This window comes from Mobula birostris, chromosome 8 (genome assembly GCF_030028105.1).
Source record: "Mobula birostris isolate sMobBir1 chromosome 8, sMobBir1.hap1, whole genome shotgun sequence".
Taxonomy (NCBI): Eukaryota; Metazoa; Chordata; class Chondrichthyes; order Myliobatiformes; family Myliobatidae; genus Mobula; species Mobula birostris.
In genome coordinates this window covers 170,326,181-170,347,176 of record NC_092377.1, presented here as the reverse complement: position 1 = coordinate 170,347,176, position 20,996 = coordinate 170,326,181, and the positions used below count along the sequence as shown (strand labels likewise).

At 42.9% G+C, this 20,996-nt stretch overlaps 1 protein-coding gene across 4 annotated transcripts in view; it reads right to left on the bottom strand.

Moving 5' to 3' along the window:
- The window catches only part of gmcl1 (germ cell-less, spermatogenesis associated), a 197,581-nt gene extending 181,808 nt beyond the window's left edge, over positions 1–15,773 (bottom strand). For all 4 annotated transcript variants that reach the window (XM_072266824.1, XM_072266826.1, XM_072266828.1 and 1 more), the window contains exons 1-2: positions 15,624–15,773; positions 6,557–6,680 (exon numbers count right to left, since the gene is read on the bottom strand). In XM_072266824.1, coding sequence (XP_072122925.1) covers positions 6,557–6,680; positions 15,624–15,757 — 258 coding nt within the window. In that variant the 5' untranslated portion in view covers positions 15,758–15,773. The remainder of the gene's footprint in view (positions 1–6,556; positions 6,681–15,623) is intronic.
- Positions 15,774–20,996: the final 5,223 nt, after the last annotated feature.

The window sequence follows — 20,996 nt, the reverse complement described above, 5'->3', positions numbered from 1 at the left end:
AATGAGGTCACCTCTCATTCTTCTGAATTTCAATGAATACAGGCCCAAGAATCATCAAACTCTTCAAATGATAAGCCATTCAATCCTGGAATCATTTTCGTGAATCTCCTTTGAAATCTCTCTAGTTTCAGCAGATCCTTCCTAAGATAAGGAGCCAAAACTATTCACAATACTCGAAGTAAGGCCTCACCAGTGCTTTATAAACACTGCATCCTTGCTTTCATATTCCAATCTTTTTGAAATGAATACTAACATCACATTTGCCTTCCTCAACACAGACAACATGCAAATTAACCTTCACAATCCTGCACAAAGGCTCCCAAGTCGCTTTGCACCTCAGTTTTTTTGTATTTTCTCTTCATTTAGAAAATAGTCAACCCTTTCACTTCTTCTACCAAAGTACATGATCATACGCTTCCCGACACTGTATTCCATCTGCCACGTTTTTGCCCATTTTCCTAATCTGTCTAAGTCCTTCTGTGCCTCTCTACTTCCTCAAAACTACCTGCCACTCCACCAATTTTCACACCATCTGGAAATTTTGCAACAAAGCCATCAATTTCGTCATCCAGACATTAACATATAACATAAAAAGCAGTCCCAACACAGACCGCTGTGGAACACTACTAGACACTGACAGCCAACGAAAAAAGGCTCCCTTTATTCCCACTCTTTGCCTCCTATCAAACAGCCAGTGCTTTATCTATGCTACAATCTTTCCTATAATACTATGGTCTCGTAGCTTGTCAAGCAGCCTCATATGTGGCATCTTGTCAAAGGCCTTCTGAAAATCTAAGTACAAAACATCCACGATTCTCTTTTGTCTATCCTGCTTGTTATTTCTTGAATTTCTCTGAATTAAGACAGATTTGTCAGGCAAGATTTTCCCTTAAGGAAACCATACTGACTTTGGCCTATTTTATCATGCGTCTCCAAGTACACTGAGATCTCATCCTTAATAATCCACTCCAACATCCTCCCAACCACTGAGGTCAGACGAACTGGCCTAGAGTTTCCTTTCTTCTTCCTCTCTCCCATTTTGAAGAATGTACTGACATTTGCAATTTTCCAGTCTTCCAAAACCATTCCAGAATTTAGTAATTCTTGAAAGATCATTACCAATGATCTTTCATGGGGGAGGGGGGGAAAGAGAGAGATAGGGGGTGAATACTTATGCAATCAATTGTTTTGTGCTTTACATTTGTAATCTGTAATATTACCAAGGGAAAAGGACCTTGACAATTGTGGGGATGACTTAAAGTGGACTGAAATGCTTGAGGGTATAGACATTAAGAAAGAGGATGTGCTGGAGCTTTTGAAAGTTATACAAATTGATGGAACCAGATGAGATATACCCCAGGCTACTGTAGGAAGCGAGGGAGGAGACTGCTGAGCCTCTGGCGATGATCTTTGCATCATCAATAGGGAAGGGAGAAGTATTAGGAGGATTGGAAGGTTGCAAACATTGTTCCCTTGTTCAAAAAAAAGGAGTAGAGATAACCCAGGAAAATATAGACCAACGAGCCATACTTCAGTGGTGGGCAAGTTGTTGAAGATCCTGAGAGGGAGGACTTATGAGCATTTGGAGAGACACAGGGATAGTCAGCATATCTTCATCAAGAGCAAGTCATGCCTTAGGAACCTGATTGAATTCTTTGAGGATGTAGCAAAACACATTGATGTGGCTGGAGTAGTGGATGTAGTGTATATGGATTTCAGTAAGGCATTTGATAAGGTTCCCTATGTGAGGTTCATTCAGGAAGTAATGAGGCATGGGATCCAAGGAGACCTTGCTTTGTGGATCCAGAATTGGCTTGCCCACAGAAGGCAAAATGTGGTTGTGGGTGGCTCGTATTCTGTATGGAGGACGGTGACCAGTGGTGTTCAGCAGGGATCTGTTCTGGGACCCCTCCTCTTTGTGATTTTTATACATGACCTGGATGACGAAGTAGAAGGGTTAGTAAATTTGCCGATGATACACATGCTGGAGGTGTTGTGGATAGTCTGGAGGGTTGTCAGGGGGTACAGTGGGACATCGATAGGATGCAGAACTGGGTTGAGAAGTGGCAGATGGAGTTCAACCCAGATAAGTGTGAAGTGGTTCATTTAGGTAGATCAAATTTGAAGCCAGAATATAATATTAATGGTAAAACTCTTGGCAGCGTGAAGGATCAGCAAGATCTTGGGGTCCGTCCGTCTCCATAGGACATTCAAAGCTGCTGTGAAGGTTGACAGTGTTGCCAAGAAGATGCATGGTGTGTTGGCCTTCATCAACCATGGGATTGAGTTCATGAGCCGTGAGGTAATCTTACAGCTATACAAGATCTTAGTGAGAGTACTGTGTTCAGTTCTGGTCACCTCATTACAGGAAGAATGTGAATGCTATAGAGAGTGCAGAAGAGATCTACAAGGATGTTGCTTTGGTTGGAGAGCATGCCTTATGAGAGTAGGTTGCTTAAACCATCTCCAACAGCTCTAGCAAACCTGCCCACAAGGATGTTGGTCCCCCTCGGATTCTAGTGGAAACTGGCCCTTTTGTACAGGTCACACATTCTTTAATGGTCTGACATTGTTTTGGATAGAATTTCTGCAGGGATTTCACTGATCAATTTTACTGCAAAATTGATATGGAAATGCAGGTGAAAGATTTTCTTTAATTCTCTTGAGATATGGAAAATCAACATTTGTTACTGATCCATAATTGGCCCTTAGAAATCAGTGCTGAATTACCTTTGAAAACAGTAGCAACTATACTGGTTAAATGCTTCTAACCAGTGTATTAGGCCTAAATAACGGAGACTACAATGGGATGAGGGAGGATTTGGCTAGTGTAGACAGGCTATGTGGTAGGATGGTTAAGGAAAATAGAAGACTTTCAAAGAGATAAATGTATGTATTTATTTATTTATTCATCCATCAACGGTGCTCAACAAAAGTATATTCCAGTTAAAAGCAAGGACGGTAAGGGTAGGGAGAGCCAGCCTTGGATAACTAAGGAAATAAGGAAGGCATCAAACTAAAAGCTTGTGCGTACAAAGTCGCCAAGAGTAGTGGGAAACTGGAAGATTGGGAAAACTTTAAACATAGAAACATAGAAAAACTACAGCACAATACAGGCCCTTCGGCCCACAAAGCTGTGCCGAACATGTCCTTACCTTAGAAAGCAAAGAACCACTAACCGAGCAATAAAGAAATGGAAGATAGATTATGAAAATAAACTAGCACAAAATATAAAAATGGATAGTAAAAGATTTTATAATTATATTAAGCGGAAAAAGGTAGCTAAAGTGAACATAGGTCCCTTGGAGGATGAGAAGAGGGGATTGATATTGGGTAATGAGGAAATGGCCAAGGCTTTGAATGACTATTGTGTATCAATCTTCACGGTGGAGGACACATGCCAAAGAGACATTATGAATGCGATGAGGACCTCGATATGATAGCTATCACTAAAGTAGTAGTACTGAGCAAGCATGAGGGAATCTGCGGATGCTGGAATTTCAAGCAACACACATAAAAAATGCTGGTGAACACAGCAGGCTAGGCAGCATCTATAGGAAGAGGTACAGTCAATGTTTCAGGCCGAGACCCTTCGTCAGGACTAACTGAAAGGGATAGTAAGAGATTTGAAAACCATTTTGGGCTGAGACCCTTCGTCAGGACTAACTGAAAGATCTCTTACTATCTCCTTTGAGTTAATCCTGATGAAGGGTCTCGGCCCGAAACGTCAACTGTATCTCTTCCTGTAGATGCTGCCCGGCCTGCTGCATTCACCAGCATTTTTTAGTACTGAGCAAACTTGTGGGCCTGAAGATAGACAAGTCCCCTGGTCCTGATGGAATGCATCCCAGGGTACTGAAAGAAATGGTAGAAATTATAATAGAGGCTTTGGAGATAACTTACTAAAATCCTCTGGACTCTGGGCAGGCCCTGGCAGATTGGAAGACAATGAACGTCACGCCACTATAGAACACCCAAGCTGAATAGGAAGTACTGTCCCTCAAGTTGTGTCAGTCCTCACTCCTGCAGCAGGAAAGACTGAGGATGGACACATCATTGAGAGAATGGGAAGAGCATGCAACTGGGAGCTTGAGGGTCCACTGCAGACAGAATGCAGGTGCTTTGCGAATCAGCTATCTAACGTGTACTTAGTCTCACTAATGCAGAGGAGGCCACGGTTTAAATTCCTGAATAACAAGAAGAGAAATGCAAAAACAAATGTTGCACCTCCTGAGGTGGTAGGGGAAAGTTCCTGGCGTGGGAGGGAAAGGTAGAGAGGGATGATCAGATCAAAGCATGATCCCGTAGAAGGTGAAAGGGGTTGGGAGAAGATGTGGCTAGTAGTGAGAATGCATTGCACTGTTGGAAATGACAAACAATGAATGCAGACACTGGTAAGATGAAAGGAGAGTAGGGCAGCTCTATCTCTATTCCAATTGGAGGGAGACTGGGTGAAAGCAGATGTCCAAGAAACAAAAAGAATGAAAGTGAGGGCTCCACCAACCATAGCAGAAGGCTGGTTTTCTGATAAAGATGATATCTGATGTTCTGGAATGATGGGCCTTATCTTCACATCAGATTTGATGGATAAAGGGGAAGCCTTTTAGGACCAAGATGAGGAAAAACTTCTTCACACAGAGAGTGGTGAATCTGTGGAATTCTCTGCCACAGGAAACAGTTGAGGCCAGTCCATTGGCTATATTTAAGGGGGAGTTAGATATGGCCCTTGGGGCTAAAGGGATCAGGGGGTATGGAGAGAAGGCTGGTACAGGGTTCTGAGTTGGATGATCAGCCATGATCATACTGAATGGTGGTGCAGGCTCAAAGGGCCGAATGGCCTACTCCTGCACCTATTTTCTATGTTTCTATGTTTCTATAACCGGGGAGTGAAGGATGGCATCTTTACAAGAGAGAAGACGGTAAGAGTGTATTCTAGGAAGCTGTGGAGCTCAACAGGTTTATAGAAAATGATTAGTTTGTCTCCTGAAATGGAGACAGAGATCCAGATAAGGGAGCAAAATCGTCCATGAATTTGAGAAAAGGAGTAGTGGTTAGTAGCAAAGGTGATAAAACTGATGAGTTTCGCACAGGTGCAGGAAGCAGCTGGCACCAATGTAATGAATAGAGTTGTGGAGTGATATTGACGAAGATGTTGAACAGGGGTTGTTACCTTATCAATAGCTTTGTAACTTGTACACCTCATTTGCTGCAAGTAAAATAAGTCCAACCTATCTAACCTAGTCATAGTAGTCATAGTCATATTTTATTGATCCCGGGGGAAATTGGTTTTCATTACAGTTGCACCATAAATAATAAATAGTAATAGAACCATAAATAGTTAAAATAGTAATATGTAAATTATGCCAGTAAATTATGAAATAAGTCCAGGACCAGCCTATTGGCTCAGGGTGTCTGACCCTCCAAGGGAGGAGTTGTAAAGTTTGATGGCCACAGGCAGGAATGACGTCCTATGACGCTCTGTGCTGCATCTCGGTGGAATGAGTCTCTGGCTGAATGTACTCCTGTGCCCACCCAGTACATTATGTAGTGGATGGGAGACATTGACCAAGATGGCATGCAACTTAGACAGCATCCTCTTTTCAGACACCACCGTGAGAGAGTCCAGTTCCATCCCCACAACATCACTGGCCTTACGAATGAGTTTGTTGATTTTGTTGGTGTCTGCCACCCTCAGCCTGCTGCCCCAGCACACAACAGCAAACATGATCGCACTGGCCACCACAGACCCGTAGAACATCCTCAGCATCGTCTGGCAGATGTTAAAGGACCTCAGTCTCCTCAAGAAATAGAGGCGGCTCTGACCCTTCTTGTAGACAGCCTCAGTGTTCTTTGACCAGTCCAGTTTATTGTCAATTCGTATCCCCAGGTATTTGTAATCCTCCATGTCCACACTGACCCTCTGGATGGAAACAGGGGTCACCTATATTCATAAGTAAGATATTTCATCCCAACACCCTGGTGAATCTCTTCAGCACTCTCTCAATAACATTCATCCCCTGTAATATGGCAACCAGAACTGCACATACTATTCCACATCAAACAACTTACTATCCATCACTGACTTGAACTGTTCACCATGTGTCTTTCTGCCACTGGAGATGGTACTGAGAGAATTGTAAAGCTGAGCAGGGAAAACATAGGAACAGGTGGAAGGGCCCAAAGGAGAAGACTGATAGGCAAATTAACTAAACCATACTTAAGATAAATTCATGAAAGCCTAGTCACCTATGAGATGGATCAGTGAAGGTTCTAAAGGTTCACAGGCTTCTGAGTACATAACATTTTTTTCCCTCATCTAAATTACAGGTGAGCAACCCCTTCAACCCAGCCCACATTTCCTAGCTCTAGACTCTCAAGCTGGACTCTCTCAGGATCTACCCTCACAGCTCTCCCAATTATGATCTGATGGAGTGGAGAATCTCAATTATTGAAAAGTTGTGGGCATGTGAAAATAGATCTCATAGAAGAAATGGTAAATAGTGTTTTTACTTTTACAAGCATCTTTTGCAGGGTAGTAAAGGGTTCAATCTCCTACCTGACAGAGATATATCTTATGTAGATGCCATTCTTGTCCCAGGGCACAGATGGTGATATCACTGTTTTCTCCAGCGAGGAAAAGAGTCTGATAAATATACTTGGAAGTGCTTTTCAGCTTCTTTCTGTAAAGTCAACAGAACTTGGCATTAAGACAAAAGCAACAAAATTAAACATGCTGTAATAGTGCAGCAGACAAATTAAGTAATTGGCACAGCTTTTGATGTGCTGCTTTGGCAGGTTAAGGACAGGTCTGAAGATGGAGGAATGAATCTGAAAGTAGAGGGCATCAATCCAGCAGTAAGTTCTCTGACTCTTGCCAAATATACATAACTGAGATCAAGGCAGCAACTTAAATTGTGCAGCACAACTTGCGATCCACTTCCCAGGAGAAACCATGAGAATTCAATGTTTGAATGCAGATATTCCAGGAAACCCAAATTGCTGCTATGAAATTCACAACCAGATGTTTGCTTTAATTTAAATTTGCAAATCCTCAAGTTTATTTACTATTGATGCTTTCTGGTGTGTAAAATGAGATAAAAGCAGCATACTTCACACTGCTGGGCTTAGTTCCACAGAGTGAACGTGATCCAATCTTGAGGTTCTTTGCCCCCCCCAGACAAAATGAGATCAAAAAGATGGCATTAGAAGTATATTAGTTGTTCCTGCTTAATTTTTCTCCACTCTCCTGATTTTTGTTATTAAAATGGGAATGGGGGAGGGGGGCAGGAAGACATGGGACTGCCAAGGTACCAGCTGGGAGTTACCCCAAATAGCAAGTTGTTATTCTTCATCTGCTGTCTAGGGAAATCAATACTTTATCCCCCTTTTCTCTCTTCCATGGCCTTCAGTCCTCCATTAGATTCCCCCTTTTCCAGCCCTGTATCTCTTTCCCAACCAACTTCCCATCTCTTTACTTCATCCCTCCCCCTCCTGGTTTCATCTATCACTTTGTTTCTCCCTCCCCCGCCACCACCTTTTAAATCCACTCCATCTTTTTTCCCTCCAGTCTTGCTGAAGCGTCTCGGCCCAAGACGTTAACTGTACTCTTTTCCATGGTTATTACCTGGCCTGCTGAGTTCCTCCAGCATTTTGTGTGTTGCTTGGATTTCCAGCATCTGCAGATTGCCTCTTGTTTGTGACTGGTATGCCTTGAAATTCAAGGGCTCATTGAGAAGTATCTTAAAGGTTGTGTGAGTGCCTGACTCCAATATCTTCTCAGTTAGTGCATTCCAGATTGCAACCATGCTGGGGGGGGGGTGCGAGTCGAGTCCATAGCTCTTTGTCCTTTGGCTTAGACACTTCTGCCTAAACCAAGAGCTTCTTCCTGAGCACTTACTCATGCTTTTCATAACTTCCAGCACAGATCCCTGCCTGTCGCCTCTGCTTTAAGGAGAGCAAAACCATCCCATCTCTCATAACTGAAACCTTAGAATCCAGGCAACATTCTTTTGAATTCCCTCTGCACCACTTCCAGTGCAATCACATTCTTCCTGTACTTCATTGCTCTTGTCTCTATGCCCCAAATAATGAAGTATACTACTTCTTCATTCTACCTAACGACACTGTCACTTTGTACACAAAGGCCCTTTTGTTTCTTCAATATTCTTTGATGTTTATTATTCATCTTTAATTGCCACAAAGGTATCACATACCCAGGACAAGTGACATATCTTAGCCAGACTACACTGGGGTTGAATACTAACGACAAAGTGGATTTTGTTTTTAAATGTTAACAATCTCGCTTTTGCTCGGGTGTATTTAATGTTCCGACTTGCCAAGGTGGGATTTTAACTCAGAACCAGGTTTATTATCATGGGCATGTGACACAAAATTTGTTAACTTAGCAGCAGCAGTTCAATGCAATACATAATATAGAAGGAAAAAAAAAGAACAAAATGAATTAATTACAGTATACATATATTGAATAGATTTAAAAAATCGTACAAAAATCAGAAATAATATATATTAAAAAGTGAGGTAGTGTTCAAGGGTTCAATGTCTATTTCGGAATCGGATGGCAGAGGGGAAGAAGCTGTTCCTGAATCGCTGAGTTTGTGACTTTTAGGCTTCTGTACCTCCTAACTGATGGTAACAGCGAGAAAAGGGCATGCCTTGGGTGCTGGAGGTCCTCAATAACGGACGCTGCCTTTCTGAGACACTGCTCCCTGAAGATGTCCTGGGTACTTTGTAGGCTAGTACCCAAGATGAGCCGACTAAATTTACAACCTTCTGCAGCTTCTTTCGCTCCCGTGCAATAGCCCCCCTCATACCAGACAGGATACAGCCTGTCAGAATGCTCTCCACAGTACAACTATAGAAATTTTTGAGTGTACTTGTTGACATACCAAATCTCTTCAAACTCCTTATGAAGTACAGCTGCTGTCTTGCCTTCTTTATAACTACATCAATATGTTGGGACCAGATTAGATCCTCAGGGATCTTAACACCCAGGAACTTGAAACTGCTCACTCTCTCTCCACTTCTGATCCCTGTATGAGGATTGGTATGTGTTCCTTCTTTTTACCTTCCTGAAGTCCACAATCAGCTCTTTCATCTTACTGACGTTGAGTCCAAGGTTGTTGCTATGACACCACTCCACTAGTTGGTATATCTCACTCCTGTATGCACTCTCATCACCAGCTGCGATTCTACCAACAATGGTTGTATCTTCAGCAAATTTATAGATGGTATTTGAGCTATGGCTAGTCACACAGTCATGGGTATAGACAGAGTAGAACAGTGGGCTACAGAGGGCTAAGCACATACCCAAGGTGCACCAGTGTTGATCGTCAGCGAGGAGGAGATATTATCACCAATCCACACAGATGGTGGTCTCCCAGTTAGGAAGTGGAGGATCCAATTGCAGAGAGGTACACAGAGGCCCAGGTTCTGCAACTTCTCAATCAGGATTGAGGGAAATAATGGTATTAAACACTGAGCTGTAATCAATGAACAACATCCTGACATAGGTGTTTGTGTTGTCCAGGTGGTCTAAAGCCGTGTGAAGAGCAATTGAGATTGCATCTGCTGTTTACCTATTGTGGTGATAGGCAAATTGCAATGGGTCCAGGTCCTTGCTGAGGCAGGAGTTCATTCTAGTCATGGATGGGAAGGCACGTTTCTACCTTCATCATCTGAAATGCCTAAAAGCCAGCATCAAAACAACTCTGCACGTGCAAAACTATTTGCACATTTCCAAATTTTAGGTGCATACTTCATTGTTTGTGAAAAGTATAACAATGTCAGATTTAAAAGGAATGATCCACATAAAGAACAATGTCACATTAAAGGGAAGAGTGCAAAGTTTAAGAAAGCCTTTGTATAGCCCTAAAACAAACCTGAACTAATCAGTACTTACTTTCAAGCATGAGGGCTCTAGGAATACGTCAGGTCCAGAAGTAGTAAAAGAGAGACCCGTGAGTGTTCATAAGACATAGGAGCTGAATTAGGTCACTCAGCTCACTAAGTCTTCTCCGTAATTCCAACTTGGCTGATTATTATCCCTCTCAACCACTTTCTCATGCCTTCTCCCCATAACCCTTGACCCTATCAACCTCTGCTTAATGGCATGGCCTCCACAACCATCTGTGGCAATGAATTCTACAGATTCACCACCCTCTGGCTGAAGAAATTCCTTCTTATCTCTGTTCTAAATGGACACTCCTCTATTCCGAAGCTTTGGTCCTAGACTCACCCATGATAGGAAACATCCTGTCCACTTAAATGCTGTCTTGACCTTTCAATATTCAGTAGGATTCAATGAAACTCCCCCCTCTCCCCCATTCTTCTAAACTCCAGTGAGTACGGGCCCGGAGCCATCAAATGCTCATACATTAACCCTTTCGTTCCCAGAATAATTCTCATAAACCTCATCTAAACCCTCTCCAATGCCAGCACAACTTTTCTTAGACAAGGGGCCCAAAGCTGTTCATAATATTCCAAGTGTGGTCTGACCAATGGCTTAGAAAGCCTCAGCATCACATCCTTGCTCTTATATTCTAGTCTAATATTGCATTTGCCTTCCTTACCATCAACTCAACCTGCAAGTTAATCTTTAGAGAATCCTGCATAAGGACTGCCAAGTCCCCTTGCAACTTAACTTTCTGAATTTTCTCTCCATTTAGAAAATGGTCTACGCCTTCATTCCTTCTACCAAAGTGCATGACCATATACTTCACTACATTATATTCCATCTAGCACTTCTTTACCCATTCAGCCAATCTGTCCAAGTCCTCTGCAGGCTCCCTGCTCCCTCAACACTACCTGCCCTTCCACCTAGCTTTTATCGTCTGCAAACTTGGCCACAAAACCATCAATTCCAACATCCAAATTGTTGGCATATAGCATGAAAAGAAGTAGTCCCAATACTGAACCCTGCAGAACACCACTTGTCTTCGACAGCCAACCAAAACAGGCTCCCTTTATTCTGACTCTTTGCCTCTTGCCAAGCAGCGAATCTTTTAACCATGCTGGTATTTTTCCCACCACGGGCTCTTACATCTTCATGTACCGATTCTCCTTTGTCTGCTTGTTAGTTCTTCAAAGAATTCGAACAGAGTTGTCAGGCAAGATTATCCCTTAGGAAACCATGCTGACTTTGGCCTATTTTATTGAGCACCACCAAGTATCCCCAAAACTCATCCTCAGTAATGGACACCAACATATTCCCAACCATTGAGGTCGGGCTAACTGACCTACAAGAACACAAGAAATAGGAGCAGGAGTTGGCCATCTGGCCCATCGAGCCTGCTCCGCCATTCAATAAGATCATGGCCGATCTGGGCATGGACACATCTCCACCTACCTGCCTTTCCCCCATAACCCTTAATTCCCCTACAATGCAAAAATCTATCCAACCTCATCTTAAATACATTTACTGGGGTAGCCTCCACTGCTTCATTGGGCAGAGAATTCTACAGATTCACCACTCTCTGGGAAAAGCAGTTCCTCCTCATCTCTGCCCAAAATCTACTCCCCCAAATTGTGAGGTTATGTCTCCTATTCCTAGTCTCACCTACCAGTAGAAACAACTTCCTGCCTCTACCTTATGAATCTCTTCCATAATTTTATATGCTTCTATAAATCTCCTCTTATTTTTCTGATTCCAGCGAGTACCATCCCAGCTCAATCTCTTCTCATAGTCTCCTCCTTACGGAGGGGATGTCAGGGATAAGCTATTTAAAAAAAAAATGCAAAGTGGTGAGTGCGTGGAATGGACTGCCAGTGACTGTGGTAGAGATGGATACAATAGGGTCTTTTAACAGGCTCCTGGATAGGTACATGGAGCTGAGAAAAATAGAGGGCTATGAGTAACTCTAGGTACAAAGTAAGTACATGGTCGGCACAGCATTGCGGGCTGAAGGGCCTGTATTGTGCTGTAGGCTTTCTACGTTTCTTTTGTCCAACCCCTTCATCTCTGGATCAACCCGGTGAACCTCCTCTGCACTGCCTCCAAAACCAGTATACCATTCCTCAAGTAAGGAGACCAGAACTGAACGCAGTACTCTAGGTGTGCCCTCAACAGTACCCTGTACGGTTGTAGCATAACTTTCCTGCTTTTAAATTCACTCCCTCTAGCAATGAACGGCAACATCCCATTTGCAGGCCTTCTTGACAGCCTGCTGCACCTGCATACCAACCTTTTGTAATTCTTGCACAAGCACTCCCAAGTCTCTCTGCACAGCAGCATGCTTCAATTTTTTTTTAACCATTTAAATAATAACCTGCTCTTCTAATTTTCTTTCCAATGTGGATTTCCTCGCATTTACCAACATTGTACTCCATCTGCCAGACCCTTGCCCACTCACTTATCCTAACTATATCTCTCTAGAGACTCTCCATATCTTCTGCACAATTTGCTTTTCCACTCAGTTTAGTATCATCAGCAAACTTAGATACAGTACACTCGGACCTCTCTTCCAGATCATTAATGTATATCGTGAACAGTTGTGGCACACGGCTCACCACTGATTGCCAAACAGAATAACAACCACGTATCCCAACTCTCTGCTTTCTATTTGCTCTAATTTTCTTTCTTCTGCCTCCCTCCCCTCTTGTAAATGTTAACCCACTCTTCAATTTTCCAGTCCTCCACAACCATTCCAAAGATCATTACTAATGCCACAATTTATTTGTCTGTTACTACCTCTTCAGCATCATTTTCCAGCGGTCGGTCCAATATCCACTCACTTCTCATTTACTCTTTATATATCTGAAAAGAATTTTTGGCATCCTTTAATATTTTAAACTAACTTACCTTCATATTTCATCTTTACTAATAGCTTTTTTTCCCCAAGTTGCCTTCTACTGGTATTTTAAGATTCCCAATGCTCTAACATCCCACTAATTTTCTGCTATATTGTATGCCCCCCTTTTGCTTTTATGCTGCCTTTGACTTCCCTTGTCAGCCACAGTTGCCTCATTCTCTCCTTAGAATACTTCTTTTATCTTTGGTGTGTACCTATCCTGCACCTTCCAAATTGTCCCCAGAAACTCCGGCCATTGCTTTTTTGCTGCCATCCCTGCTAGTATCCCCTTCCAATCCACTTTGGCATGCTCCTCTTTCATGCCTCTGTAATTCCTCTTACTCCACTGTAATACTGATAAATCTGACTTCATTGTCCCCCTCTCAAACTGGGGGTTGATTTCCATCATATTATGATCGCCTTCTCAATGTTCACTTATCTTAAGCTTCCTATTCCAATCAGGTTTATTACACAACACCCAATCCCGAATTGCCACAAGCTGCTCTAAAAAAAAGCCATCTTGTAGGCATTCTTCAAATTCCCCCACCTAGGATCCACTTATCAATTTAATTTTCCCAGTCTACCTGTATATTGAAATCTCTGAGGACTATCGTAACATTGCCTTTATTACATGACTTTTCTATTTCCCGTTGAAATTTATATCCCACATCCTGACTACTGTTTGAGGACCTGTATATAGCCCCCATCAGGGACTTTCTACTCTTGTAGTTTCTAAATTCTACCCACAAGAATTCTACACCTTCTGATCCTATGACACCTCTTTCTAATTTGATTTCATTTCTTACCAACAGAGCCACCCCATCCCCTCTGCCTATTTGCCTGTATTTTTGATACAAGATACATCCTTGGATATTAAGCTCCCAACTATGATCTTTCTTCAGCCAGGTGTCAGTGATGCCCACTACTGCCAATCTGGAACTGTGCTACAAGATCATCTATATTATTCTGTATACTGCGTACATTCAAATATAACACCTTCAGTCCTGTATTCATCACCCAGTCTACCTGCATACTGAAATCTCATTAAGCTGAAAAGGGCATAGAAAAGATTCAGAAGGATGTTACTGGGACTGGAGGGTTTGAGTTGCACAGAGCATAGAAGGCTGAGGGATGACGTTATATTGGTTGATCAAGTCATGAGGGGCACTGTTTTTTCTATAGAAGAAAGAAACAACCACCCCACTCCTTCAACTACTACTCTCAGGGCCTCTTGTACTAACACAATCAGTTAGTATTCGGAAAATTGACACCCCACCAATACAAAAAGGCTACTTTAATTGCATATCTGTCTACCTATCAATTCCTCTACATATCTATATCCTGCTAATATGTCTGTAATATAATGCCAGCAAAGTGACAATTGCCTTTTGGCTTCTGATCTCTGCCCCAAGGGCTACTTTAAGGAGCCTTCTAGAATAACCTCCATTAATAAAATAATGCATTCTTTTACTAATAGTAAAATACTCACTTCCTATTTATTGTCTTACCTGAAAATTCTATATTCTAGGATACTGGGTTACTAGTCCTGCTTGTCATTCAATCGCGTCTCATGATATTGTAGAACTCCATGCTAATAAAATTTGAATTAATCTACATTAGTAGTTATAAACCTTGCATAACATGTGCCTTTGAATTCCTTGGATGTTCATTTACTTCATTTGTTAGTCACAGAGTCGTAGAGAAGTACAGCAGGAAAAAAGGCCCTTCAGCCCATCTAGTACATGTCAAAAGCATTTAAACTGCTTATTCCCATCAACCTGCACCAGGAACATAGCCCTCCATACCACCTACAGAGGACATACCTATCCAAACTTCTCTTTAAAGTTGAAATCGAGCTCGCATGTACCACTTGTGCTGGCAACTTGCTCCACACTCTCACCACCCTCGGAGTGGAGAAGTTTCCTTCGTGTTCCTCTTACGCTTTTCATCTTTCACCCTTAATCGATGACCCCTCTAATTGTAGTCCCCACCTCATTAGAAAAAGCATGTTTGCATTTCCCTATCTATACCCCTTATAATTTTGTGTATCTCTATCAAATCTCTCAATCTTCTACGCTCCAAGGAATAAAGTCCAAACCTATTCAATCTTTCCGAATAACTCAGGGCCTCCAGACCCGGAAACATCTTTGTAAATTTTCTCTGTACTCTTTCAACCTTATTTACACCTCTCCTGTAGGTAGGTGACTGCACCTTGCCATCAAACAATATGATACATCCTTTCCATTTCCAATTCAGTTTCAACCTCCCTACACAGCATTTGCAAAACTCCTGGCGAAAATGGATACACAAGGGACTGCAGAAGCTGGAATTTGTAGCAACAGACAAACTGCTGCAACAGGGGCTCCCAACCTGGGTTCCATGAGTTGGGAACCCTGTGCTAGAGGTTCTCACAAATCAGCAGCAGCATTTATGGATAGAAATGGTCATTCACCGTTTTGGCTAGGGACCCCATTGTTGATTGTCCATTTCCCTCCCAGAAAGGCTCCGTCTCCTTCTGGTTAAATAAAGGGCAACAAATTCCATTTGTACAGGGCACATCTTATCAAAAACAGTCCCAATGATCCAGGAACTTGAAGCCCATCCTCCAGACATTTATCTAAACCATCATGTTACTCCAATATTCCTTGAGCATTGGAAGCAATTCAGGGAGTACAACCTGAGGTCCCACTACCCAACTGACGTTGCAGGACGCCAATCCTTCTCCAGTGTTCTATCCGTTAAACACAGGACTGAGCCGACGCACTTGACAGGTTAGTCAGCGGGCAGCAGGAGTGATGTGAATATCAGAATGCTGACCTGCGCGGGGCACTCGTTTCTTCGGCTTCGTTCTCCCAACAGTCGCAGTCGGGCCGTGTACGCTTCCTCCGCTGGCACTCGCAGTCATTGGTGGCAGCTCGGCCCATCGACAACCGGCTACCCAGGCCGCCCATAGTTGCCCTGCCTCCCCCTCCCTTATACTCCTTTATTCTCCCCTCCCCATTAACGCCCTCTCCTTTATTCACCTCCCCTATTAATTCTCTCCCTCTCCACCCCTTTATTCCTCCCTCTACTTTATTCTCTCCCTCCCCCACTCCTTTATTCCCTCCCTCTCCTTTATTCCCCTCCCCACTCCCTTATTCCTCCCTCACTTTCACTACCACCCTCCCACTCCCTTTACTCCTCTCCTCCCTCCTACCCCTCGTTTGCTTCCTCACTCAATTACTGTTCCTCCTTCACTAGTTCTCTCTCCCGCCACCCCGTCCGTTTAAATTCCACGGTTGACACCGCTGGCGGCCGCCATTTTTGAAACGGGGCATGCTGGGAGCAACTGGTGAAGGAGCGCCGGTAGATTGTTTTGACCAATCAAATCCACGCACTTAATTAAAGCGGGGAGGGTTGCGAACAATTTTCGTTGAGCAGTCTAAATTCAAATCCTTCGGTTTCCACACTTAATCCTCCGAATTAAGTGCAGTCTTGACATAGAAAACCATTGCATCTTGTAATAACGATAGAAAAAATGGTGGCCGCACCTGTGAGGGATTCATTTTCTTTGCGTATCACTTAGATCAAAGTCTGGTTTATTGCCACATGCACAGGTGCAATAAAAACTTGCGTGCAGCAAGACGAAAGGCAGGTAGTATAAGGTAAACTGCACTCACAAGTTTGCAGGCAGTCTATACCTTTCCATGGTGCCAGTCATTAAAAATCCTTTCAGCAAAATAACTTGAATGGAAAGGAGAGACAAGACTGCACAGTTGGAAATCTGTAGTAACACACAATGCACTGGAGGAACTCAGCATTTATCATGACTGAAAGAAAATTATAGCTGGGAGCTTAATGTCCATGGATACACGGTGACATAGGGTGTGAATTATTGTGGTAGAGCTAAGGAATTGCAAGGGTAAAAAGACCCTGATAGTAGTTATATACAGACCCCCTAACAGTAGGAAAGATGTGGTCCACAAATTACAATGGGGGATAGAAAATGCATGGCAAAAGGGCAATGTTACAATAGTCATCAGAATCAGGTTTAATGTCACCGGCATATGTTGTGAAATTTGTTAACACAGTAGTAAAATGAAATACATGATAAACGAGTACAGAGAAAAAAACTGTATTACAGTAATTATATATAAATGTCTTTTAAATTGTTAAGTTAAAATAAGTAGTGCAAAAAGGTAGTAAGTTTGCTGATGACACAAAGGTTGGGGGTGTTGTGGATAGTGTGGTGGGATGTCAGAGGTTACAGCGGGACATTGATAGGATGCAAAACTGGGCTGAGAAGTGGCAGATGGAGTTCAACCCAGATAAGCGTGAGGTGGTTCATTTTGGTAGGTCAAATATGATGGCAGAATATAGTATTAATGGTAAGACTCTTGGCAGTGTGGAGGATCAGAGGGATCTTGGGGCCCAAGTCCATAGGACGCTCAAAGCAGCTGCGCAGGTTGACTCTGTGGTTAAGAAGGCATACGGTGTATTGGCCTTCGTCAATCATGGAATTGAACTTAGGAGCCAAGAGGTAATGTTGCAGCCATATAGGACCCTGGTCAGACCACACTTGGAGTACTGTGCTCAGTTCTGGTCGCCTCACTACAGGAAGGATGTGGAAGCCATGGAAAGGTTGCAGAGGAGATTTACAAGGATGTTGCCTGGATTGGGGAGCATGCCTGGTGAGAATAGGTTGAGTGAACTCAGCCTGTTTTCCTTGGAGCAACGGAGGATGAGAGGTGACTTGATAGAGGTGTATAAGATGATGAGAGGCATAGATCGTGTGGATAGTCAGAGGCTTTTTCCCAGGGCTGAAATGGTTCCCACAAGAGGACACAGGTTTAAGGTGCTGGGGAGTAGGTCCAGAGGAGATGTAAGTGTTTTACTCAGAGAGTGGTGAGTGTGTGGAATGGGCTGCTGGCAACGGTGGTGGAGGCGGATATGATAGGGTCTTTTAAGAGACCTTTGGATAGGTACATGGAACTTAGTAAAATAGAGGGCTATAGGTAAGCCTAGTAATTTCTAAGGTAGGGACATGTTCTGCACAACTCTGTGGGCCGAAGAGCCGGTATTATGCTGTAGGTTTTCTATGTTTCTGAAAAAAAACAAATAAAAATGTAGTCAGGTAGTGTTTGTGGGTTCAATATCTATTTAGAAAATCAGATGGCAAAGGGGAAGAAGCTGCATGCACCTTTAGGTTTCTGTCCCTACTTCCTGGCAGTAACAATGAGATGAGGGCATCTCCTAGGTGGTGGGGGTCCTTAATGATGGTAACCATCTTCCTAAGACAACACTCCTTGAAGATCATAAAATCTGCAGATGCTGGAAATCCAAGCAATACACACAAAATGGTGGAGGAATTCAGCAGGCCAGGCAGTATCCATGGAAATCTAGTAAACAGTCGACGTTTCAGTCCAAGACCTGATGATGGAGCTGACTAATCTTACAAATGCAGTAGCCGCCGACCATACCAGACGGTGCTGCAGGCAGTCAAAATGCTCTCCATGGTACATTTGTAGAAGTTTTCAAGAACCAAATCTCCTCAAAATCCAAATGAAATATAGCAGCTGTTTTTCCTTCTTTATATCTGCATCAATATGTTGCGTCCAAGTTAGATCCTCAGAGATATTGACACAAAAGAACTTGAAATTTCTCACTCTCTCCACTTCTGATTCCTTGATGAGGATTGGTTTGTGTTCCCTCATCTTACCCTTCCTGAAGTCCACAATCAGCTCTTTGGTCTTGCTGACATTCCATGCAAGGTTGTTATTGCAACACCAGTCAAGTAACTGGTATATCCCACCCCTATATGGCCTTTTGTGACCATCTGAAATTCTGCCAGCAATGGTTGTATCATTAGCGTATTTGTAGATGGCACTTAAGCTATGCCTAGCTGCACAGTCATGGGTGTAGAGAGAGTAGAGCAATGGGCTAAATTATGGGGGATTTCAATATGTAGGTAGAATGGGAAAATGGATCCCAACAAGCGTAATTTCCAGAATTTCTTGACTAAATTTAGTCAAGAAGAAAAGAAGAGCATACGAAAGGTTCAAAAAGCTAGGTAATGATAGAGATCTAGAAGATTATAAGGCTATTTTATACTTTTATACTTTTTTTTATACTTTATCCTTTATTGACGCCAAACAATTGGTACTAGAATGTACAATCATCACAGCGATATTTGATTCTGCGCTTCACATTCCCTGGATTACAGATATTAAATATTAAAGATATTAAAAATAGTTAAAATTAGTAAATATTAAAAATTTAAATTATAAATCTTAAATAGAAAATAGAAAAATGGGAAGTAAGGTAGTGCAAAAAAACCGAGAGGCAGGTCCGGATATTTGGAGGGTACGGCCCAAATCTGGGTCAGGATCCGTTCAGCAGTCTTATCACAGTTGGAAAGAAGCTGTTCCCAAATCTGGCTGTATGAGTCTTCAAGCTCCTGAATCTTCTCCTGGAGGGAAGAGGGACGAAAAGTCTGTTGGCTGGGTGGGTCGTGTCCTTGATGATCCTGGCAGCACCGCTCCAACAGCGTGCGGTGTAAAGTGAGTCCACGGACAGAAGATTGGTTTGAGTGATGTGCTGCACCAATTTCACGATCTTCTGCAGCTTCTTCCGGTCTTGGACAGGACAACTTCCATACCAGGTTGTGATAGAAGAATGCTTTCTATGGGGCACCTATAAAAATTAGTGAGGGTTTTAGGGGACGGGCCAAATTTCTTTAGTTTTCTCAGGAAGTAAAGGCTAGCAAGAAGGAGCTAAAGAAGGAAATTAAGAGAGCCAGAAGGGACCATGAGAAGGCAGACAGGTGGACAGGATTAAGGAAAAGCCCAAGGCATTCTACAAGTATGTTAAGAGCAAGAGGATAAGATGTGAGAGAATAGGAGCAATCAAGTGTGACAGTGGAAAAGTGTGTATGGAACTGGAGGAGATAGCAAAGGTACTTAATGAGTACTTTGCTTCAGTATTCACTACAGAAAAGGATCTTGGCGATTGTAGGGGTGACTTACAGCGGACTGAAAAGCTTGAGCATGTAGATATTAAGAAAGAGGATGTGCAGGAACTTTTGGATATCATCAAGTTGGATAAGTCACCCGGACCAGATGAGATGTACCCCAGGCTACTGTGGGAGGCGAGGGAGGAGATTGCTGAGCCTCTGGCGATGATCTTTGCATCATCAATGGGGACAGGAGAGGTTCCGGAGGATTAGAGGGTTGCGGGTGTTGTTCCATTATTCAAGAAAGGGAGTAGAGATAGTCGAGGAAATTATAGACCAGTGAGTTTTACTTCAGTGGTTGGTAAGTTGGTGGAGAAGATCCTGAGAGGCATAAATTATGAACATTTGGAGAGCCAAAATATGATTAAGAATACTCAGCATGGCTTTGTGAAAGCCAGGTCGTGCCTTACAAGTGTATATGGATTTCAGCAAGGCATTTGACAAGGTACGCCATTCAAGGCTTATTGAGAAAGTAAGGAGGCATGGGATCCAAGGGAACATTGCTTTGTGGATCCAGAACTGGCTTGCCCACAGAAGGCAAAGAGTGGTTGTAGACGAGTCATATTCTGCATGGAGGTCGGTCACCAGTGGTGTGCCTCAGGGATCTGTTTTGGGACCCCTACTCTTTGTGATTTTTATAAATGACATGGATGAAGAAGTGGAGGCATGGGTTAGTAAATTTTCTGATGACACAAAGGTTGGAGGTGTTGTGGATATTGTGGAAGACTGTCAGAGGTTACAGCAGGACATTGATAGGATGCAAAACTGGGCTGAGAAGTGGCAGATGGAGTTCAACCCAGATAAGTGTGAAGTGGTTCATTTTGGAAGGTCAAATACGATGGCAGAATATAGTATTAACGGTAAGACTCTTGGCAGTGTGGACGATCAGAGGGATCTTGGGGTCCGAGTCCACAGGATACTCAAAGCTGCTGCGCAGGTTGACTCTGTGGTTAAGAATTCATACGGTGCATTGGCCTTCATCAATCATGGGATTGATTTTAGGAGCCGAGAGGTAATGTTTCAGTTATATAGGACCCTCGTCAGACTCCACTTTTGAGTACTGTGCTCAGTTCTGGTCGTCTCACTATAGGAAGAATGTGAAAACCATAGAAAGAGTGCAGAGGAGATTTACAAGAACTTTGCCTGGATTGGGGAGCATGCCTTATGAGAATAGGTTGAGTGAACTCTGCCTTTTTTTC